This window comes from Cavia porcellus, unplaced genomic scaffold (genome assembly GCF_034190915.1).
Source record: "Cavia porcellus strain 051 isolate PalLab524CR breed Dunkin Hartley unplaced genomic scaffold, mCavPor4.1 scaffold_7, whole genome shotgun sequence".
In the NCBI taxonomy this organism is placed as follows: domain Eukaryota; kingdom Metazoa; phylum Chordata; class Mammalia; order Rodentia; family Caviidae; genus Cavia; species Cavia porcellus.
The window spans coordinates 38,886,168-38,909,048 of record NW_026947490.1 but is presented as its reverse complement, the minus strand read 5'-3'; the positions used below and the strand labels follow the sequence as shown (position 1 = coordinate 38,909,048).

The following is a 22,881-nucleotide window of genomic DNA, read 5'->3' as shown; positions in this document are numbered from 1 at the left end:
AACAGTCACAGAAAACGGTGGGAGAAGAGAGTTTCAAGTGGGTGAGAAAGTGCAAAGACTGGAGGCAGGAAGGAGACTGTCTTGTGGGGATCTGGGAAGAGAAAATTAGTGGGCCTGATGTGAGAATGAATATGTATATATACATATATATATAACTAGAGATTGAAACCAGGACCTTCACACTGAGCTATATACATCCTTAACCTTTCCTAAGTTGACACAGATCCTCAGGTTGCGCCTGGGAAATTTGAACTTGTAATTCTCCTGTCTCAGCCTCCCAAGTGATGGAATTATAGGCATGTACCACCACACCTGCCTCAGAAATTTATATTTTTTAAAGACAACAAAGTGTTTTGGATGTAGGGAAATCTAGAGGAACTAAGTTGCAAAGAAGAAAGAGCCTTTCTTAATAAGTGGCAATTGGTGAGGCGTGAACCTGTCTGCTGCTTCCAAAGAAGTTGGAATGAGGGAACCATGCACCCGTGGGGGTGGGGCCTCAGGGAGGCAACAGGTCAGATCGCTAGGACAGAGGGCTTCAGTGTGGCCTGGAGATGGGTGCAGCCAGGGCAAGGCCCTGGTCTGTCTCAGGCTCACAGTTTCCCTCCTGGGAAGTTTGGGGAACAGACTGTGGAGACAGAGGCAGGAAGTCGGGGAGAAGAGGCTGCTGGCATGTCCCAGTGATATGGGGCAATGGAAGTTTTTAAAACTCAGAGATGGTAAAGATGAGACTGGATCAAATATTGCAACACACACATCCCAGCCCAGGCGCAGCTTATTGGGAGGGAGTGAAGGAGTTTTGGTTGGAGGGAATCTGCTGCTGCTCCAGAGAAGCTGCTACTCACAGGACAAAGGAGCAGCAGGTTTTTATTGATCTTCTGGAGTGGCTAAAGTCTGGTGATTATTATTGGTCAGGGACACGGTTCTAAAAGATGTTCATTGTGATGATCCGAACCACTGGGTGGTCATGGTATATTTCCTCCTAGGGACTGTTGAATTTTTGTGTCACTAGTGCCAGCCTGCTGTATAAAACCCCCAGGTCTTGTAGATTTGGGCCCTGCGATAGGGCTAAAGGGCTTTAGGTGCTTGGGCTGCTGTGGCCTCTGAAAATGCACAAAGTCAAAGGCAAAAAAGAGAGAGAGAGAGAAACATAAAATACAGACCAGCTCCCATGGACAAAAGGCCACACTGAGAGAGGCACTGTCTCTCTAGGGCCCAGCACCATGTTGAGCAGGCACCATGCAAAACCCATCACTACCTACAGCAAAGGCAATGGGAAATTAATAGTATATTGCTTGGATGTATGGCCTCTTAAAATTAGTGCTTTTCTAAGTAGACTAAATGCAAGTGAGACTAGAGGGCTTATTTGCGTTTTTCCTTGGTAACAATTTCCTGTTCATAATCATTCTGTTTCCGTGGTTCTATCAGGGTCTAATGATGGGTCTACTGAAATGTGCCACATTACAAAGAGTGAGAGTTTACTGGCCCAGGGGTTTATTTTGTTGTTAAAGCCTTCTGTCCCACCATTGTCTCACCCTGGTGGTCCCTAACTGTCTTATAAGCAAGAGGGGATGGAGGCCACCATGGGAGCACAGGAGAAGTGGAATAGACAGTTGAAATCTGTAATGACCTCCAGACCCCTAAATAAAGATGGCCTGGAAACCTTGGTGCCCGCTCTGACCCACTGTCTGCCTTGAAGGTAGGGGAGAAGCAAGGTGCCTGCTGCCCAGTCTCTAAGTCTACTTCCCAGGATCTGGAGGCCAGGGAGGGAGTGACCTGCCCAAGAGGTAAAGGGCACTGGGGAGTTCACTATCTTATCCAGGAGACGCAAATGCATGGCAGAAGTCACGGTCACTATAAGGTCTTTCACTTGGCAAACACTGCCTGGGGCCAGCTGGGGCTGGGAATATGGGACACACAGTAGTGACTGTGATGGCCTGGATCCTGTTCTCAGGGAGATTAAGTATCACCAGGTTGTGACAGCCTTGAGTGGTCAGGGCTGTGACAGAGAAATGAGGGGTTTGAGTGAGCAGGGTTGGGATAGGAATCCCAGGAGCCAGTCTGGTGCATGGGCCAGGAGTAACATTCAAGCCCGAAAGACCAAGAGCAGGCGAACATGGGCCAGAGGAAGCCACAGATGCCACAGGCCTGAAGTGATCACTGTGAAACATGGAAGGTCTGGGCAGGCAGAGTCCCCAAGCCTGCAAAGGAAACAGGCAGATGGGAAAGAGGGGCAGCCAGGGGACTGAACCCGTCAGATCCTGTAGGTGCTGAGGCCCTGAGTGTGGGTATGAGCTTGGTTCCAGGAAACTTTAGGTCATACTCTACTTAAAGTCCCCGTTTGTTTGTTTATTTTGTTTTTAAATACTTTTTTTGAGATAGGGTCTTGACTTACAGTTCAGGCTGCTCTTAAACTCACTATGGAGCCCAGGCTGGTCTTGAACTTACGGTGATCCTTCTGCCTCAGACTCCCAAAAGTGTTGGGATATCAGGCATGCGCTACATGCTTGACTCTCCGTCTGTGAGTCTATCTTCAGACCCTTATTTCTCAGGAAAACAAAAAATCTTTCCCCCCACAATTCTGACTACTAATTGTGCTCAAACAGCCTCCCATGATCCATATGCCCCAGGCTTAGGGAAATCTGGCACCTCTGCAATAAATGGTTTGTATCACACCTGCCACATTTCTGGTGAGAAATCCTTGTCTCTGGGTCCTGTCAGAAGTTATCACCCTGAAACAGCACTGCACATCCACCCAGGCTACAGTCAACCCAAGATGCCAAAGGCATTGGGACTCACTCCATTTTATCCAGATCCCCCATGGGCAAGAAGTCTCTGTGCCCACCTCATAGAGATGGACATCAGTGTTGCTTGGATATGTGATAAAAGTATAATTTGCATAAGTGAGATACCCTACTCCCAAAGATACAGAACATGAATACTATCTGAAAGCTGTGCGATCAGAGAAGGGAATAAAAATATTTAACCACTGTGGGGACTGCACATCGGATGGACAAGACCATGGGGCTGGAAAAGGCTCAGGTTGAATCATGCATTCTCTTAGCTAGTTAGAAGTGAGACGTCTGGGTAGGTTCAGGCTCGGGTAGTAGACATCCCAAAATATATGCCCAGCTCTGAACTTTAAAGACTGAAGTATAAGTCCTAAGAAGGACACACATGACTTTTGTGCTCCTGCCTAAAGCCAACAACCCTGAAGGGAATCATGAAAAATCATCAGCAGATTCAAACTGAGGCTGAATCTATACAGTAACTAATCTCACAAAAGCAAGGGAAGACTAAGGAATCATCACAGATTAGAGGAGATTAAGGAGACGTGACAACTAAATGCAAAATACAATCCTGGCTTGGATCTGGGACAAGGATAAGGACTTTAATGGGAAAACTGGGAAAATTCAAATGAATTCTCTAGCTTACAAATGTTAATTTCTAAAGTTGGTCATTAGATCATTATGATGTAAGAGGATGTCCTTATTCATAGAAGACACATGCCTAAGTATAAATAAAAGACACTCTATTTCCACTCTAACATGATTCAGCCAAAACAAATTTCAAATTTTTCCTTCTCCTCTTCCTTTTTCCTCCTCCTCCTCCTCCTCCTCCTCCTCCTCCTCCCCCTCCTCCTCCTCCTCCTCCTCCTCCTCCTCCTCCTCCTCCTCTTCTTCTTCTTCTTCTTCTTCTTCTTCTTCTTCTTCTTCTTCTTCTTCTTCTTCTTCTTCTTCTTCCTCTCTCTCTCTCTCATATAGCAAATCATTACATTTGGGTGAAGGGCAGACAAGTGTTTACTATTTCTGTAACTGGTAGGTTTAAAAGATTTAAGAAGCTGAAATTTACAATGACATAAAACTAAGAAGTGATTAAGAAACACAAACAAGGCAGAGACCAGAAAGGGACAGGCTGTTTTTGGCAGACGTCTGCAGAGATCTCGTCAGCCATCTGCCATGAATGATGGTCCCTTCGTCCTGCCATCTGTGACTTCACTTGTGGGGTCCCTGGCCTATGCAGACATGATCCTCCTGGCTGCCTTGGAACCTGGGCATTCTGAGGGAAGGTGTTGGTGCACCAGGGTTGGGGAGCTGGAGACAGTGTGGGCCTCTGCTGAGTTCCCAAAGCCAGACCTCTTAAGAGCCTGGCCAGGGTCCCAGGATTGTTAGTTGATATTCCCAACCACCAAGGAATCAACATTCAGCAGTGTTTACTGAGTATCACTGTGTGTTGGAGAGATGCTGTTCTCAGACTGTAAACAGCAACAAACACAATCAGGTCCCAGTCTTCCTTCTCCCAGATCAGACGGATATCACCCTAATAAAAACTAAAAACGATGTCAGCTGGAACACGAGGTTCCAGCGGAATGAGGAAAGGGTAAGGGAATGCAGCACAATGGGGGGTGAATTATCACAGGGAGGATTCTCAGGAGAGGTGACATTTGTGCTGAGGCCCACAGAAAGTGAGAAAGAGTTCTATACGTATCTCGGGAAGCCAGTACCAGGCAGATGGAGCTGCAAGTGCCAAGGCACTGGGGTGGGAAAGGCTTTGGTCTGTACAATGTGCCCATGCCCATCAAACTGGCACAAAGATTGAGGCAGGAGAGGTGGTGAGCCAGAGCTTCCAGAATTTTATTCTGAGCAAGAAGGGAAGGGACACTTTGGGTGTTGTAAACAGAGGAGTGACACCTCAGTTTCACACACCATTCAGAGAAATGAAGCCCAGACCGTGAACGTGCGGTTGTACACAATGCGTATTCCTGCTACATAATCCCTGGGGGTCTCTAGCAGCATGCTAGAGATGAGAGCAGGTGTGGGTCTGGATGTGTGTGGGGTGTAATGAGGAGCTCAGGGTGCCCACCAGCTTTGACTTTCTCAGGTGACCTGCTCCCAAGAAGGACTCTGCCAAGACGATTACTTATCGGCTGGCTACAGTCAGACCTGCCGCTGGAGACATGCCTGTGAGGCCAGAGCATAACCACACCAGGGACCCTATCATTTCACCACCCCTCATGGTGGCACCAGAAGCCTCTGCCTGAGGGGTGTGAAGAAGGGTCCCACACTTCCTGGTACCAAGTTTAGACCAGTCTTGGGCACACTGTTTTCCCATCCTGCACTTTGGTTCCTCCATCTGGGCTGGACTGGGGACAGGGTAGAGTGCTGCTGGGACCCTCTTTGAACCTCTCTGAGCCTTGGTTTCTCCCTCCACACAATGGGACTGATAGAGTTGCTGCCCTTGCAAGGGTTTGTGGCAAGAACATGAAAGGTCACGTATATATGGACATGGCACATACATACTTGGCGTTATTCCTGTGAAGTTTGCATTGTCTCTTCAGTGATATCATATAAAGGCTAGGCTCTGGGGTCAAACCTGGGCTAGAATCCTGCCCTTGATACTTAGTCACACAAAGTCCTTATCCTGTCTGGGCCTCAGTTTCCTCATCTGTATAACAGGGCTCATAAAAGAAGATAAGTTTTACAAGGCTGTTGTGAGGAGCTAATGAGACCATTTGAGTAAATCGCACAGTGCAGGTCTGGCCCATAATAAGTCCTTAGTAAACAACAGCTATGAAGACTGTTACGAGCACCCTCTTCCTACAGGTGACCAGACATGTGCTACATGACCCACCGGCTGACACTGCAGTTCACCGACCCGCTTCTGAGTCCTGACTCTATCATGTCCTAGCTTGGGGATCATGGGCAAGTGACTTGACTCCTTTGAGCCTCAGTTTCTTCATCTGTAGAGGGAGTCCTTGCCTCAAAGCATCCTTGGAAGGCTAAATAAATTACCAGAAAACACTTGCACACAGCCCGTCCCATAATGAGCACCACTTGTTTGCTCTTCTTGGTGGCGTTGCTATGGTTGTCCCCAGTGGGTCCTGATCTGAGTGGCAGGTTGCCATGGGATTTGGGGTATCTGCAGCCTGGTAGGAAATCCCTGAGCTGTCCAAGCCTGGAGGTCACCCCAAGGAGCTCTGTAATCAGCTGCAATCAGTTGGCTGTGCTCCACTCCTGCCCTCGCTGGGTATATCAGGGCTAGTCCAAACCTCAGGCAGTCTGGGCAGAGGAGGGCAGAGTACCAGGCACCATGGGGAAGGCAGTGCGTGGGGGCCTGGGGGTTGGAGGCTGGAGGGTAGGAAGGGGTCCCAGCGGCATCTGATGCCTCCCTTGCTCCACCCCATTCCCAGGAGAATTATGAGCTCTACTCGGTTGAGCTGGGATCCGGGCCCGGTGGGGACAAGACCGCCAAGATGAGCAAGAAGAAGGCAGGCGGTGGGGGAGGCAAGAGGAAGGAGAAGCTGGAGAACATGAAGAAGGAGATGGAGCTCGTGAGCGTGGGCCGGGCTGGGGCTGGGCAGAGGCGTTGGGCAGGGATGGTGTCTGGTGGGAGCCAGAAGGCAAGTTCTCTGCTCCCCACCACAGAATGACCACCAGCTGTCAGTGGCTGAGCTGGAACAGAAATACCAGACCAGTGCCATCAAGGTGAGCTGGGCTGGGAGTGGTGGGCACAGAGTGGGGAAGATGGGGAGGGAGGAGAGAAGAAGGAGAGAAAAGTGTTGGAGGGCCAAATCCAGAGAGAAACAGAAAAGCAGGTGAAAAGAATCAGAAAGAGCAGAACCTCAGACAGTGGGGCTGAGATAGGCAAGAGACAGGAAGAAAGAGCTCATGAAAGAGAAGCACTGCCTCTCCAGAAGAGAGAACAAAGGAGAGAGAGAGGAAAGGGCAGAATGGAGGGACAGAAATTAAGAATAAGACAGACAGGAGAGGCAGAAAGGAAAGGAAAATAAGGTGAAGAAAGTCCTCTAGCCCCCATGATGTCCCACTCCTCTGTCCCCAGGGCCTCTCTGCGAGCCTGGCAGCTGAGCTGCTGCTGCGGGATGGGCCCAACGCGCTGAGGCCACCGAAGGGCACCCCAGAGTACGTCAAGTTTGCCCGGCAGCTGGCAGGAGGTCTGCAATGCCTCATGTGGGTGGCTGCTGCCATCTGCCTCATTGCCTTTGCCATCCAGGCCAGTGAGCATGACCTCACCACTGATGATAATGTGAGTGGTGGGTGCTGCGGGGCAGACATGGGACATAGAGACCAAGGACATTGGATTTGATGTTACTATTTGTATTTGTTGTATGATAGAGGACACTGAGCCTAGGACTCAGGACAAGAGGATGTCAGATGGGGATATAGAGGATAGGGATACTGTTTTAAGACATGGGTCCTGGGGGGTGGAGGACACTGGAATGTGGGACAGGCTCAAGGACATAGGTCATTGGTGATACAAGGACATAAAGGATGAATCTTGTGTGGCAGGAAACAAACATGGCATTTAAAGATATGGAAATACAATGTGTAAGATATGAGGCTTTTCAAACAGAGGACATGAGGACAAAGGACAGACCAAGGACACAGCCCGGGGGAAAAAGGGACTCAGATATGGGACACTGAGGCACAGGATATAAAGGACACAAGACACAGCACACAGGGACAAATGACCATTACAGAAGCACAGAGATGGAGGAAATTCAGGGCCAGGTGACACTGGGTATGTGATAGGGTCAGAATAAAGGACATGGGGACTTGAGGACATGTGTTACATTGAACAGGGGCTTGAAAAGGCATAGGACAGGTAATATGGGGGAGGACATTGGGCACTGCTCATGGAGGACACAGAACATGAAGCATAATGTCTGCAGCATACACGCATGGCAATGGGGAGGCAAGGACACAGAACTAGTAACCACAGGGACAGAAGGCCACAGACAGATTATGGAAAACACAGAATATGAAATTTGACACACACAGAATATAAGTCATGGGAACACAGGAGGCTTAGGTGGATGTGGGGAATGTGAGACTTGGAAGACACAGGAAAAGGGAATCCACAAGACAAGAAACATAGTGACATGGGGCTTAGGTCACAGGACGTGGTGACATGGGAGATCCCTGATTCAGGAGCAAGGAATATGGAATAAGGTACACCAGGGCAACGAATGTGGGATACACAGAACAAAGATGAGGGTCCGGCCACAGGGAATAGTACATGACACTTCCCAGCAGAACAGGGAGTATCACAGAGGAGACCTAAGGACAAAGGAGGCCGGAAAGCAGGCTGGTGGCCTCCAGTAGAGAGCTTTCAGCCTCTGGACAGAACTCCAGCCGCCTCTTCCCACAGCTATACCTGGCGCTGGCCCTCATTGCCGTGGTTGTGGTCACTGGCTGCTTTGGTTACTATCAGGAGTTCAAGAGCACCAACATCATTGCTAGCTTCAAGAACCTTGTGCCTCAGGTGGGTCCCTAGCTTCTGACTTCTTAAGGTTGCAGAGCCTCCAACCATACCCAGATGGGCTTCTTGACATCTCCCCACAGTCCTTCCCATCAAGTCCAACTTGCCCTCATCCATGGCCTCCATCTCTCCCCATCTTTCACCTCCCACTCCCACTCCCATTAAGCTCAGCAAAGACCACCCTCACCCCTGCCCTGCTCTACTCTGCTGCCCCTGCTCCACAGCAAGCTACAGTGATCCGAGATGGAGACAAGTTCCAGATCAATGCAGATCAGCTTGTGGTGGGTGACCTGGTGGAGATGAAAGGTGGGGACCGTGTGCCTGCGGACATCCGCATCCTGTCAGCCCAGGGCTGCAAGGTGGACAACTCTTCGCTCACAGGAGAGTCTGAGCCACAGACCCGCTCGCCTGAGTGTACACATGAGAGCCCCCTGGAGACGCGCAACATCGCCTTCTTCTCCACCATGTGCCTTGAGGGTCTGTGAAGCCCCTGCCTGCCATCCCCACTAACCACAATGCCTCCCACTTCTCATTATGACCCCCACTGCACCTTGTTCTGCTATGTTCTGTGCCACCTCATCCCACATGATTGCTACCTCTCCAGAGCACACTATTCTCCGCCACTGTACCTTTTTCCCATGTCAAACTGCCTCCAGTGCCTTCGGTGACTGCCCCTCCAGTGCACACTGCTAAACATGTTCGGTTTAGCTGCCCACTCCCCTGAGCCGCCCTCCTGTCCCCACTGCAGGCACAGCCCAGGGGCTGGTGGTGAACACAGGTGACCGCACCATCATCGGACGCATTGCATCTCTGGCTTCAGGAGTGGAAAATGAGAAGACGCCCATTGCTATTGAGATTGAACATTTTGTGGACATCATCGCAGGCCTGGCCATTCTCTTTGGGGCCACATTTTTTATTGTAGCCATGTGCATTGGTTACACCTTCCTGCGGGCCATGGTCTTCTTCATGGCCATTGTGGTGGCCTATGTGCCTGAGGGGCTACTGGCCACTGTCACAGTGAGTGGGGGGGATAGATGGGAGTACTTCTGTTTGTCTGTTCATCCTGATGTGGACTCTTCACCTCCCTACCTGTCCATCCATCCATTTACTTTCCTCCTCCTCTATCCTCCACCTTCCCCATTCATCCATTCTTCTGCCCATCCATCCAGCACTCACCAAGCTTCTCTTGGTCATGTCTTGTGCCACATATGAGAGCTGCACAGGCAGGGTCCTAGACCAGAGAAAGTTGAGGTCCAGCGTGGGCAGGCAGCATGCGTCCAGGCTTTTGACCCCACCCAGTTGGAGGCCTGGTTAGGGGAGGGCCAGGGGGTTCTTTTGCCATTTGATTGTGCTGATAACAGAACCTCAGTTGAGACAGCAGAGGGTATCTGGGCAGGGAGGAGAAGGCATCCCTAGGAGAAAGTGCAGGTTGGACAAAGGCTTTTGTTTGGCAGAAGAATGTTGCAGTTGAAGTGCCGTAGCTGGGATAAGGCTCCCTACTCCTTGGGGTGAGAGGGGGGAAGTGGGTCTAGAAGCAGGGTCTGCTGCTCACACCTGTGCACCCCACCTCCAGGTCTGCTTGTCTCTGACAGCCAAGCGGCTGGCTAGTAAGAACTGTGTGGTCAAAAACCTGGAGGCTGTGGAGACTCTGGGCTCCACCTCTGTGATCTGCTCGGACAAGACGGGGACCCTCACTCAGAACCGCATGACGGTGTCGCATCTGTGGTTTGACAATCACATTCACACAGCAGACACTACTGAAGACCAGTCAGGTACTGAGCTAAGAAAAGACTGGGGCTGCAGCAGGATGCCCTCGATGGTGGAGCTCTGAGGCAGCCTGGGGAGGCTTTGTGTTATCGACCTCCTCAGAGGTGACTCAGCTCCAGACCCACAAAAGGATTCTATGTCCTGAATCAGGAGACTCAAAATTGAGTCTGGAGAGAACGCTTCATCCTGTGGTAGGGGGAGGAATTGAGTCCCACTCAGGCCTGGGGTGGGGACTCCAACCTGAACGCAGGGGTAGGGGCTCGATCTGGGCTGGGGGTCCCTCTCCCTGCGGCCCTAGCCTGGGTGCCTGGTCTTCAGGGCAGACGTTTGACCAGTCCTCGGAGACATGGCGGGCTCTGTGCCGCGTGCTCACCCTGTGCAACCGAGCAGCTTTTAAGTCCGGCCAGGATGCAGTACCAGTGCCCAAGGTGAGCAAGTGGGGGACTTGGGGGTGTCAGGAGCCTGGTGAAGCCGGGTAAGACCCTGACGTCGGGCCTTGTTTCCAGCGCATCGTGATCGGAGATGCGTCCGAGACTGCACTGCTCAAGTTCTCAGAGCTGACCCTGGGCAACGCCATGGGCTACCGTGACCGCTTCCCCAAAGTCTGCGAGATCCCCTTCAACTCCACCAACAAGTTTCAGGTGTGCAGCCAGAGCAGCCGGCCTCGAAAGACTCCACCCACCCACCTTCGGCCACACGGCCACACCGCTACAGGCGGGGCTTTGCCCCCTACCACTTCCTGGCCATCCCCATGCCCTCTCTTCTTCGCCCACATGCAAGCCCCACCTCCGGCCTCTAGAGCGAGGACCCCGGCTCACTGTCAGTTCCTGCCCCAGCCTAATCTGCTCCCTGATTCTGTCCATTCCTTGCGCCCAGGACCCTGACCCGGCGTCTAGTCCTTCGGCTGGGCCTTCAGCTTCTACTAACGACCTGCCCAACACACCTGCCCAGCACCCGAGGCCTCCCTAGACTCTTTCGGACCCCGTCCCCGCCACCCGTGGCCCCACCCCACTCTCCTCCACCCACTGCCTCTTCCTACAGCTGTCCATCCACACTCTGGAGGACCCGCGCGATCCTCGGCACCTGCTGGTGATGAAGGGCGCCCCCGAGCGCGTGCTGGAGCGCTGCAGCTCCATCCTCATCAAGGGCCAGGAGTTGCCGCTGGACGAGCAGTGGCGTGAGGCTTTCCAGACTGCTTACCTCAGCCTGGGAGGCCTAGGCGAGCGCGTGCTCGGTGAGGCCACCCTGAGCGGTGCGGGGGTGGAGGGTGGGGGGCTGACCCGGTGTGCAGGGAGGAGCGTCCTTTCTCAGCCCAGCGGCAGCTGACCTGCTCCAGCCACACACACACTTGGTCTCTCTTGGTCTCCTCTTGCCTTCATCCTGACCATCCACATCCGTAGGACTCCTTGATTTTCCCCAGCCTTGGTGCTCACTACCACCTTACTTTGTCCTCCTCTTGATCCTCTCCTTTCCCTGAGTCCCTGCCTCAACTCTACATGCTTCCAAACCCTTGTCTTGACCAGTTGATCTCAACTGTTTTGATCTCTTAAATTTCCCTAGTCTTTGCCTCTACCCTGGAAGGTACAGACCTAGGTCTTTATGATCTTACTTGCTTTGTGATCTTCAGCAAGAAATGTTCCCTTTCTAAGCCTCAGTTTTCACACCTGTGAGATGGGGATGCACTCGTAGGGTGGTTGTGAGAATGGATTTGGTTGATGTGTTGGGCACCTGATTGATGTAGGGGACCTGGCTATTTTACTATGCCCAGCCTTTCTGGAGTGAGGTCTGCTCAGACTCTTATTTCCGTTTTCTGGCCAGGCTTCTGCCAGCTCTTCCTGAACGAGAAGGACTACCCGCCTGGCTATGCCTTCGATGTGGAGGCCATGAACTTTCCAAGTAGTGGCCTGTGCTTTGCAGGACTCGTATCTATGATTGACCCGCCAAGGGCCACTGTCCCTGATGCTGTGCTCAAGTGCCGCACAGCAGGCATTCGGGTATGTCTGTTGGGGAGGGGACGGCCAAGAACCTGTGCTAGAAACCCAGCTGGAAGTAGTTTGACCCAAAATACATTAGTGCATGATACTGAAAAGTTCTAGGGCTTCAGATAAGTTCAGATAAGTTCTTGGTGTCTTTAGAACATTGACTTTATGTCTCAGCTCTGCTTTTTTTCTCCACTGGCTTTACTCTCAAGTTGTTCCTCAATTAGGGACAGCAAAGATGGCCCCCCCACCCCCACTTCTACCCCCAGACAGCTTTAACTTACATCACGCCTTGGTTGGGTCACGTGCTCACCAGTCACAGTTGCTGGGCATTACTTTGCCCAGTCTGGATCAATGACCTCACTTCAAACAATGGCTTGGGGAACAGAGATGGTTCCCAAAAGACAAATCAAGGTTAGGGGAGCCAACGCTAAGCAAGCAACTCCCAAACCCCTCTTGTAGTCTTTAAGGCTCTAAAGATCTAACCATATGTTACCTTTCTAAATGCATTCCTTAGTCTTAAATGCTTGGTCATCCTCTCCTTTCATGCTCTTTTCCCTAGCACTCAACACTTCAAGCATGTTTTTTCCTCAGGGCCTTTGCACTGGCTGTCCCTCTGCCAAAAATGCACTTTCCTCAATTTCCATGTGGCCAACTCCCTCCCTCCCTTTTGGGTCTCTGCACAAATGTCACCTTCTCCATGAGGCCCTCCTTAGGCAAAATTAACTTCTTTCAGTGAGCTTAATTTCCTCTCTCCCTCTATGATTCATTTATCTATCTATTTCTGTTGCCCAGACAGTATCAGCTCTATGAGAACTGGGGATTTTGTGTTTTTTTCCAGCCACACAGCAGGTGGTCATACTTGGTTGAACAAATGACTAAGTGTATAAGCACATGTCTATTAGGGAGGACTGGGAAACTGGGTTAACATGGAGTAGTCAAGGGTCCACTGGTCCCCCACAGGTGATCATGGTTACAGGTGACCATCCCATCACAGCCAAGGCCATTGCAGCCAGTGTGGGCATCATTTCAGAAGGCAGCGAAACAGTAGAGGACATCGCTGCCCGCCTCCGCATGCCTGTGGACCAGGTCAATCGGAAGTAAGCCCCCTCTGGCCTCTCCATGGTTTCCCTGCACCCCACACAGACTGAGGCCCCACGAGGCTCTTTTGCCCCTCCCAGGGATGCCCGTGCCTGTGTGATCAATGGCATGCAGCTGAAGGACATGGATCCATCAGAGCTGGTGGAGGCCCTGCGCACGCACCCCGAGATGGTGTTTGCTCGCACCAGTCCCCAGCAGAAGCTGGTGATTGTGGAAAGCTGCCAGCGACTGGTAAGATTGCTCTGGAGTGTGGGCCGGTGGGCCCTGGGCTGGCATTTCGCTGACCACCTCCTCTCACTGCCTGCAGGGCGCAATTGTGGCTGTGACAGGGGATGGTGTGAATGATTCCCCAGCCCTGAAGAAGGCAGACATTGGTGTGGCCATGGGCATTGCTGGCTCAGATGCTGCTAAAAATGCAGCTGACATGATCCTGCTGGATGACAACTTTGCCTCCATCGTGACAGGCGTGGAGCAAGGTCTGGTCAGCCTGGGGAAAAGGAAGTTCTGTGGCACAGGAGGAAGTGGGCTGTGAAGGACTGAGGTGTCCCCTGTATCCCCACAGGCCGACTGATCTTTGACAATCTGAAGAAGTCCATCGCCTACACACTGACCAAGAACATTCCGGAACTCACTCCCTACCTCATTTATATCACTGTCAGCGTGCCCCTGCCCCTTGGGTGCATCACCATCCTCTTCATAGAGCTCTGCACTGACATTGTGAGTCTGCAGCCCTCGCCCCCCCACGTACACACATGTGTGCATTCACACACAGGGTGCCCAGTGAACTATGCCCACAGCAGACATGATAGACTGAGGCTAGCATACATGTTCTTGGGTAGACACAGACAACACAGGAATATGTAACAAGAGCCAACTAAAAATGGGCACACAGGTAGGCATCATAGATATCATAGGCATGGACAGACCTGTGGATACAGGCAGTTTATATGTGGACAGAGATGTTAACAGACACAGAGATCTGGCCAGATGAGAATCACAGATGGATATCCCTCAACAGACATGGACAAACAGACACCCTCAGGTCCCAAGGTAGATAGACAGAAAGCAGCCACAGATACAGCCCACAATGTAGCCTGCTGCCTGGTCATGTTGATAGGTGTTTATTCAAAGACATTGATACAGTGCTCACTTTGGTCAGAGCCTAACTAATATAGCCAATGTCCTAATAGCTATCCTATGCCTGGGTTTTATTATTATCCTCCCTGTTTTACTGATGCACTCATTGAGATAGAGATGGGTTAAATGGCTTGCTTCAGGTAACATAGCTAACAGGCAGTTAGATGTCCCAGGGCCTGTGCCCTTGCTTACCACATGCTGGTACCTCTCTGGTGTCACAAGCAGTTGGGAGGGAGTGAACATGGTCACTGGGAGAGTGAAGAAAAAAGAGACAGTGACAAAGAGGTATGGAGATAGGGACACAGAGAGACACAATCACAGAGAAAGAAACTAGAGACAGGGACAAAAGAAATACAGTAAGGGACCAGAAAAACAAAAGAAGCAGAGAAGCCCAGACTGGAGTGGCCTAGAGACCAGAGGATAAAACGACAGAGAGAGAGAGAGAGAGAGAGAGAGAGAGAGAGAGAGAGAGAGAGAGAGAGAGAGGAGGAAGTTGGGGGGGGGAGTGGGTAATCCAGATGAAGGACAGTCCTAACAGCAGATATTCTCATGGAGACACACACAGCCACACTTGTGACAGACACACTGACATACCCACAGGGGAGCTGGACCCAGGTTGTCCCACAGGTGTGCTCACTACAAATCCTGCCAGTCCTGCTCTTGCCCAAAGGTTGAGAGTTGGGATGACTCCAGATCCTTGGGGTCACAGACCCAGGCAAACCCTCAGTCCTTTGGTTCTTTCTGCTTCTGGCCAGTTTCCCTCTGTGTCCCTGGCATATGAGAAGGCCGAGAGTGACATCATGCACCTGCGCCCACGGAACCCAAAGCGTGACCGGTTGGTCAATGAACCCCTGGCGGCCTATTCCTACTTCCAGATCGGTGAGTGCCAAGGGCTAGGAGGTGGGGCTGTTTAGCAGGGTGGCCTTTTGCCTGGAGCTCCCCAATAGGACCATAGGGTGTGGGCTCTGGCTTCCCTGGATCTTGGGGTGTTGCTTGATCTTGGATTTCAGTTTTTCTGTCTGTGGTGGTCACTCTGGTACTCATGGTGTCTGGTCTCATGGTCTTTTGGACGTTTTCTGCATGTGTCTCTCCCCACTTTGTCCCCATCTGTCTTCCTGTGCTTCTTTCTCTGTACCTCTCTCCCTGGTGTGCCTACCAATCTCTCCTGGGGCTCTTTTGTCTTTCTGTGTCCATGGCTGCTTCTGTGTCCCTGGCTCCATTTCCTGAGCCTTCTTTGAGTATCTCTGACCGTGACTTTCGGTGACCCTGCTATTCCTTCATCTCTGTCCCTGTCCCTCCATGTGTCTTCTTGTCTCTCTCTCAGGTGCCATCCAGTCATTTGCTGGCTTCACTGACTACTTCACGGCCATGGCCCAGGAGGGTTGGTTCCCTCTGCTGTGTGTGGGGCTGCGGCCGCAGTGGGAGGACCATCACCTACAAGATCTTCAGGACAGCTATGGCCAGGAGTGGGTGAGGCCCTGCCCCAGTCCCTCCCACATCCCCGTGCCCTGGTGTCCAGTGCTCCCCACTTCATGTGTCGCTCGCTCACTGCCTCATGTGGGACTGAGCTCAGCCAGGGCATACTGGGCACCATACTGCCAGTTCTAGGGTCAGGGGCCTTTCCACACTGTCTCTGGCCCTACGTCTGACCCTCACACTGCAGATGGGTCCTGTCCCTGCCCTGGTGGGAGCACGTCATCTTGGGGGGGGAAGGGGTCAACACCCTTCTCTTACCTTCCTTACAGCACCCCTCAGTTTTGCAGTGTGTGGCCCATTTCAGTGAAGGTTTGGAACAGTTAGGCTGGATGCAGCTGGTAAAAGGGTTTAGAGTAACAGATTACATATCAGGATTTTCCTCTTAATCATCTACTATCATAGATGAGAGTGTAGACCTGGAAGTCAGACTGCCTAGGTTCATGGGCTGGTATTTCTCCCCACAATCTCTGTGTCCCTAAGCAACTCACCTTTCCTCTCTGTGCCTCAGCTTATTCGCCTGCAAGATGGGGAGAATACTAATGTCTGCCTCAGTGGTTTTGTTTGTTCCTGGGGCAGCAGTATCTGAGTCATGAGAAACTCATGTTAAATACATTCTCAGGCCCTGCCCCAGACCTCTGGGGTCAGAAACCCCCTGAAAGTCCTTTGGGAACCTCACGCCCTTGGGGACATCTGGTGCATGCTACAGTCCAAACTCCACCAATCTCCTGCACAGGGTTGCTGGGAAGATGGGGTAGGATACTCATGATAACACTTGTTGCTGGGGCACAGTCACTTAGGTGCTATTAACATGAGCTGTGCTGAAGGAAGGACTGGAGCCGCTGCCCCTTCAAGTGGGCACATGCCCTCCATTCCCAGAGGCCCACCTGGCCCATCTTGCCATCTGCCTGGCTGCTGGAGTCCTGCCTCAGGATTCCAATTCCCTTTTCCCTGGGCCTTTACTTTTGAGTGCCTGGGAATTTTTGCTTCTCACTTTCAGTGTGCAAGCAGGTTGACCCAACCTACTTTGTGCCCAGGTGAGGTTCTCCAAGCTCTGTTAGACTCTGGGGTTCTGCCAGTGCTGCTTTCCTCTTCCCCAAGTTGACTCATGTGAAGGGGAGGGAGCTTTTAGGGGATCATAGCCAGAGAGTTTAGTGCCTGGTGCCTGGAGAGGCCCTGTATTGAGCTGAGGCTCCCGTTGTCCCTTTCTGGTCCACAGACATTCAGCCAGCGCCTGTATCAGCAATATACTTGCTATACCGTGTTCTTCATCAGCATCGAGATGTGCCAGATAGCCGACGTACTCATCCGCAAGACGCGCCGTCTCTCTGCTTTCCAGCAAGGCTTCTTCAGGTGTCCACATCTGGCCCCAGCTCTGTCCCACCCTGCCCTCTAATAGCTGGTCCCAACTCCTATCAGGTCCTGACCAGGGCTCACTCAGCCAGCAAATACCATGCAGCATTCCAGGGGCTAATCTACCAATACACAGCCTTTCTAGCCGGCCAGTTCCTCCCCTGTGGGGCTCCCACTGGCTTTCCATGTTTTAGCCACTGTCAGGTGACAAGGAGCAGGCTGGTTCCTGCTATAGAGAGGCATGGACACTCTGATGGCTAGGTTTAGAACATCTCCCTACATACTGTCAAAATCCGACCTGCTTTAACCCAGTGCTCTGCTTTCTATCTAGCCTGTCTTTGTCCCAAATCTGTATTCTGAACTTGTCCCATCCTCCCTTGCCTGCAGGAACAGGATCCTGGTGATTGCCATTGTGTTCCAGGTCTGCATTGGCTGCTTCCTGTGCTACTGCCCTGGAATGCCCAACATCTTCAACTTCATGCCCATTCGGTGAGGGCCATGAGGTGCAGGCAGAGGGATGAGCATCAGGGGACACAGGTTTGGGGACAGACTTCACCTTGCCATTTTGCCTGTGCCTACAGGTTCCAGTGGTGGCTGGTTCCCATGCCCTATGGCCTCCTCATCTTTGTCTATGATGAAATCCGGAAACTTGGAGTTCGCTGTTGTCCAGGGAGTGAGTATGGAGACTGGGGATATGGGGCCAAATGTCCTCAAAGCAGCTGCCCTCAGCTTTGGTCCTCAGCACTTGACCACCAAGCTCTTGATGCCGCCGTATCAAACTGCCACTGTCCCTTACCTCCGAGTTCCTCCCGACCAGCATCTGCCCAGCACTCAGCTCCTTCTTTTCTCTTCCCTAGGCTGGTGGGACCAGGAACTTTACTACTAGAGGACGGTTGGCTTCTGCACATTCTGCTTCTGTGGAAAGCAGGAGGGACAGGGCTGATGAGAACCTCTGGGTGGCATAATGGAGCCCCAGCCCCTCCTGTTTGCTTCTGTAGCCCACAGTGTCCCAACCTTGGAGGAACCCTCCCCCTACTCCTCCCCATCTCTAATCCCTAACTCCTGGAGCAGCAGTGGCTGGCACAGTGCTCTAGTGTGGCAGTGGGGGTTTTGACAGACAGCTGGCAGCTCCTGGGGAGGTGGGTCCATCCTTAGGGCTCCAGTCTGGAAAGGAGCTGCCATAGGCTCTTCAATAAAAACACACTCATGCTCTACCTTACAGTAATAAAACCGTCTTACCTTGACTGTACATTTATTTAGTGCCAAGTGCGGTCTGAAGGCTCTTCCATCAGCACCATTGCTCTCTACCGTCCTACAATACAGGGACAATTTATTTAGCCTGCAGCATCTCCAGGGCCTTTCCCACAACCTAGCATATAATAGGCATTCAGTAAATCTTCCTTAGGAAGGTGGATTCCCACTTCCTTGCCGAGGCTTACAGAATGTCAGCAACAGCAGGGGTGTATCTATAGATGTCTCCCACAGCCCGGCCTTTCTCCACTCCCCTCTGCTTTGCAGTGGCTTTCAGTTCTCAGCACCTCTTCTCTTTCCTGGAAGCTCCCTAACACGGGGGCCAAAATCTGCTCCACATCAAGGACATATGTCCCCACCCTTCATAGGGCCCTGCACGCTGCGCCTGCTTATTCACTCCTTTGGCCCTGCAGTGATCAGTTTTGAGTGACTCCTGGAATTATCTCCATGCCCCTCTGCAGAGCTAACTCTCCAACTGCTGGAGTTGCCCCCGCTCCCACCCGTGGCCACTTCTTTCCCCAGTGCTCTTGTGTCTCATCCCTTCATTAGTTTTCTTATTGGGCCCTAAGTTTCTCCTTCCTCTTCCCCACATCTGATCCCAACAGTTGAGCTGTGATTCTGCAGTGATGCTCAGATCTGTCCTCAATGTCCCATGCTAGATCTGAGGTGACCCACACTGGCCTTTCCATCGTTTCCTAAACCCTTTCCTACCCACTGTCAATCTCACTGATAGCACCACGGCCCCATCAGTATGGATTCTTCTCCCCAGGCAACATGGGGATCCTCAGAGAGCTTCCAAGCTTCAAGCTTGTACCTCCCTGGACTCCTTTTTGTTGCTTCTTAACAAAATCATCATTTCCCCACTGTGCCTCCTGCTGATGAATAAAAGCCCACTGACCACCACCACCTCTCAGATTTGGCATCTGACATCTATCTTGGCATCCTGGCTTCTGTCTACTCCACACAAGAGCTTCCAAAGTCCATGTTTGACCCTGTCCTTCCCCTGCCTACAACTCTCCATGGTTCCCCATTGTCTTGATAACTCCACAACCAGTCTTCAGACTCTTCTCTGCTCTGGCCCCTGCTAACTTTTCACAAGACCCCAGTTCTTATGCCCCCCAGAAAGCCAGGCGCTCTGATCTCCAGACTTTGCATCTACCTTATTCCACTAAACTCAATTTTTGGGTCTCAGCTCATACAACCAACTCCTCCTCAACCTTCTCTGGCTGGGTTGGACTGCTCCTGTGTCCCCATAAAGCTTGTTTCCCTTCACCATTGCCTTGTTCATCACAGTCTACCGCTGCCCAGGCATCAGTCATAGCCCTGATCATTCTGGTCTGTCTGTGCTCCCCACACCACAGCCTTAACCTCTCTAGCTTCTCTCCCTGAGCCCATGTGAGATGGTATTATTCAGACAGCTGGCCATTTCTGCAACCCTCTTGTCCCAATATGCATAAAAGCTAGATAGGTCACGAGATGGGAGATGTGAAACTGACTCCACTCTCTCTCTCTAGAGGGGCTGGAGTGTGCCCCACCAATCTTTCTCCACCAAAACTGGGGTAGCTAAGCATGCCCAGCTCCCAAGACACCTGTGGGTGGTATTCACTCAGGGTGCTGATATAAGTAGTGGCTTCCCCACCTGAGAACACCAAGACTGTCACAGCAGAGCTGATTTTTCCTAGCACTTGAGTTAGAAAACATGGAGGACCATGACAGCCTGGCAGGAGGGGGCCACTGTCCTATCTCATGTCCTAAGCGTCTCATTAGGAATACCAAGGATGCTGAGAACTTTCCTAAGGGTAGGACTTGCATTAAAGTGAAACTTAAGTGTGATATTCAAAGCTGGCCCGATAGACCAAGCAGACAAAGAGCTGGACCGAGGGACCAAGGAAGAGAGGTGACAGTGGCGGTAGAAGGTAGTATCCAGGCCAGTGTCCAAGAAGCTGGGCTCTAATAATACTCTTTATCTGGCTGAGCTGTACTCCATCTTGAGAAAACTTAAGCCAAAGTTTGACTGGAAGGCCACAGACCTGAATCAACACTAAGAAGCTAAGAATCAAATCTATACTCCATTCCACTCTCCTTCACAATGGCCTCATGGTTTGAATGATGTTAAGGGTATGAATGAGCAAATCATCTCGGAAAAGCTAAGAAATCAATGGCAAAAACAGAGGTCACCACCTTCCACACAGTAAGTAGCTACAAATAGCTGTAAGCAAGGAAGGGTGATGTAATAGGTTTCAAACAGAGGCTGCCAAATAGAGGACGGTCAGAGGGGAAAGCTGATGCTGGCAGTCATGCAGGTAACAAGCCAGGGAAAGGCCCAGTTGAAGCTGTGAGAAGGAACCCCTAAGAGCCTTCTCTTGTATTGTTGCTCCCCAAATCTGTTCCCTGGCTTCTGGTGCTGTTCAAAGATCATCTACCTTCAGTCCACCACAGGAAAACGAGAAGTCCAAGGAACTGCTTGAGGAGCAGAGGAGAAGTCAGTACAGCACAGCAGACTGGTTAGCAAGCCAGAATAAGGGTGGGCAGGGTACAGTGCCTGAGAGAGAAATGGAGGCAGAGACAACTTTCCAAATACTGTTTATTTCACTAAAACCTGGAGAGAAGCAGGGAAAATGAATGCCAGTGTCTGTGACACCAAGCCTAGGAGTGCACGTTGACAGCAGCAACATACAGGGCCAAGGTGCTGAGGGCCAGCAGCCCTGTTACTACTGCTCGGGCCAGCAGTGCTGTCCAGCTGCCCAAGGAGCAGAGGTGGACGATGGTCCTGTGGGAAAACATCACAGTGAGGGAAGCAGAATAGAAAACCTACCCTTGTTTGGACCCACCGCATACCCCACCCAGCTCACTCCATGACAAAGGCCTTGTAGACACTAAGGAACATCAATAGGAGGACAGCTGGCCGGAAAGTGTGGTACAGGTCATAACGAGTTATCATCCAGACCTGGGCGGATGCAACGATGTAATGGACCTGGAGGGAGGGAGGGAGGCAAGAAGTCAGAACTGAACCCTGGGGGAAAATATGGTCACCAGCAAAGAGGCATGTGTATATCTATGGCGGGGAGAGCAGGACTGCATACCAGACTGATATTGGAGTCAATGCTCATCTGGATGTATTTCCAGTCAAACTCAATGCCTCGGGCTCCGACCCAGAGAGGGATGCAGCTGAGGAAGGCAAAGGAAGAGTTTCTCTGGTACCCAGACACCCTGAAAACTTAGACTCTGTGCCCCTATGCTCCAGCACCCCTGTGGAACCCAAGCGTCCTTTCTCAAGATCTGGGACCCAGGCTGCTGCACACACCGGGACATAATGAGCTCAGCCGTGGCCCAGCCCAAGGCAGCAACCATGATCTTGTACTCGCCCTTGCCGGCATTCCTGGACATGACAAGGTTTAGGCCTATCAGGTCTGCCATATCCACGCTGGCCTTCATGAACTCCTGTGGGTCAGAGTGAAGCCGGAGTAAACACAGAGGCTGCCAGTTCCACTCCTGCACCCCCTGCCCCTTCTTCACCCTACTCACCCCAATGAAGTCATAGATGCCGCCTTCCCAGGTAGGGAAGAAAGTGGCCAAGAACAGCATCTGAGAGCAGAGGGCAGAAAGGTCATCTTAAGGTGAGGGGCATAACTCATGTGGGTTTTGTGGGAAGTTAGGGTATATGTGGAGAGCAGGATATTGGTTTTTGGGCTCCTTCTGGGAGAGGGTAGTAAGATCACTGAACTGGGGGCGATAACCAGGTTAAGTTCCTTGCTCCCTGAAGGGCTGGAAGTCATAGGGGAATCTGAATGAGGTCCAGAGGTGTTGGGTGTGGCTGCTTGGGCTGTGTTAGCACAGTGCAGCAACCCTCGGGGTTACAGTCTAAATTATATCAAAACAAAACACCTTTTAGCGAACCGTACTAGTGACATTCAGTTTCACTAAAAGTGCTAAGAAAAAGTTGCTTTGAGATCTCGGCTTGAGTTCCCTTCCTTTTAGTCTGTCCTCTTAAGCAAAAAGAAATGGTCCTCACGCAGAGTCCTGACAGCAGTCCCACAGTGGAGGATAGCTGGACCACCAGGTCTCAGGGTCCAGAGAGCCCGGGGCCAGACACGTGGGTTCCAGGCGGCCCTCACCTTGCACAGCTGCACGAAGAGGTAGGTGACCCCGGCTTGGACGCATTTCCAGAAGGCGTTGTATTCAGACCTGGAGAAGCGGGCGGTGAAGGGTCGACCTAGACCCCGCGCCCTCTCCGCCCCGCGCCCATCCCGCACTCACAGGCCGCTGCACTTGTACGTGATGAAATAGGGAAAGTAAGCCAGGGCGAAGCAGTTCCCAAAGTGGAACAGGGTCATGACGGCGGCAGCCCCGTCCCGCCGGCGCGGGAATAGCGAGGCCGGGGGTTCCGGGAGCGGGTGTTCGGTTCCGCCGCCACTCTTGCCAGGCTGGGGCCTGGCGCCCACCTGACTAGCCCCGCTGGAGCGCGGCCTTCTGGGAGCCGTAGTCCGGCCTGGGGCGTCGCGCTCGTGACGTCAGAGAGCCGCCATCCCGCCCCCTTCCTTTG

General features: G+C 51.9%; 2 protein-coding genes across 6 annotated transcripts; one reads left to right on the top strand and one right to left on the bottom strand.

The window, feature by feature from the left end:
- The first annotated feature begins 6,087 nt into the window (after positions 1-6,087).
- On the top strand, positions 6,088-18,364 carry Atp4a (ATPase H+/K+ transporting subunit alpha). The gene is made up of 22 exons (XM_063254051.1): positions 6,088-6,132; positions 6,188-6,328; positions 6,423-6,482; positions 6,838-7,041; positions 8,167-8,280; positions 8,502-8,754; positions 9,026-9,294; positions 9,851-10,049; positions 10,363-10,472; positions 10,551-10,685; positions 11,086-11,278; positions 11,863-12,038; positions 12,987-13,123; positions 13,205-13,355; positions 13,432-13,600; positions 13,687-13,841; positions 15,017-15,140; positions 15,586-15,731; positions 16,954-17,087; positions 17,475-17,576; positions 17,669-17,760; positions 17,945-18,364. Exons 1-22 carry the CDS (start codon positions 6,088-6,090, stop codon positions 17,971-17,973), a joined length of 3,138 nt encoding a protein of 1,045 aa, XP_063110121.1. The 3' UTR covers positions 17,974-18,364.
- On the bottom strand, positions 14,230-22,816 carry Tmem147 (transmembrane protein 147). Of its 5 annotated transcripts, XR_010048774.1 has the most exons (10): positions 22,596-22,816; positions 22,454-22,523; positions 21,864-21,923; positions 21,643-21,779; positions 21,422-21,506; positions 21,154-21,312; positions 18,327-18,399; positions 17,884-18,002; positions 15,996-16,072; positions 14,230-15,031 (listed from the first exon to the last, which is right to left on the bottom strand). XR_010048774.1 is itself a non-coding variant. In XM_003466642.5 (7 exons), exons 1-7 carry the CDS (start codon positions 22,670-22,672, stop codon positions 20,985-20,987), a joined length of 675 nt encoding a protein of 224 aa, XP_003466690.1. In that variant the 5' UTR covers positions 22,673-22,814; the 3' UTR covers positions 20,909-20,984. The 5 variants fall into 5 exon arrangements, 1 of the variants encoding a protein (XP_003466690.1); XR_010048772.1 differs by having other exon boundaries at positions 15,996-18,002; XR_010048773.1 differs by having other exon boundaries at positions 14,230-16,072.
- Between the last annotated feature and the right edge of the window lie 65 nt (positions 22,817-22,881).

What these genes read in the sequence shown, in the direction of transcription:
- Atp4a (XM_063254051.1), top strand. Translation starts at nt 6,088, where the DNA reads ATGGGGAAGGCAGTGCGTGGGGGCCTGGGGGTTGGAGGCTGGAGG. An exon ending in CTCCACCATGTGCCTTGAGG is followed by an intron (nt 8,755 to 9,025) that starts GTCTGTGAAGCC and finishes TCCCCACTGCAG; the next exon opens with GCACAGCCCAGGGGCTGGTG. An exon ending in CACTACTGAAGACCAGTCAG is followed by an intron (nt 10,050 to 10,362) that starts GTACTGAGCTAA and finishes CCTGGTCTTCAG; the next exon opens with GGCAGACGTTTGACCAGTCC.
- Tmem147 (XM_003466642.5), bottom strand. Translation starts at nt 22,672, where the DNA reads ATGACCCTGTTCCACTTTGGGAACTGCTTCGCCCTGGCTTACTTTCCC. An exon ending in GCATCTATGACTTCATTGGG is followed by an intron (nt 21,780 to 21,863) that starts GTGAGTAGGGTG and finishes TCTGACCCACAG; the next exon opens with GAGTTCATGAAGGCCAGCGT. An exon ending in TACAAGGCCTTTGTCATGGA is followed by an intron (nt 21,109 to 21,190) that starts GTGAGCTGGGTG and finishes GTTTTCCCACAG; the next exon opens with GACCATCGTCCACCTCTGCT.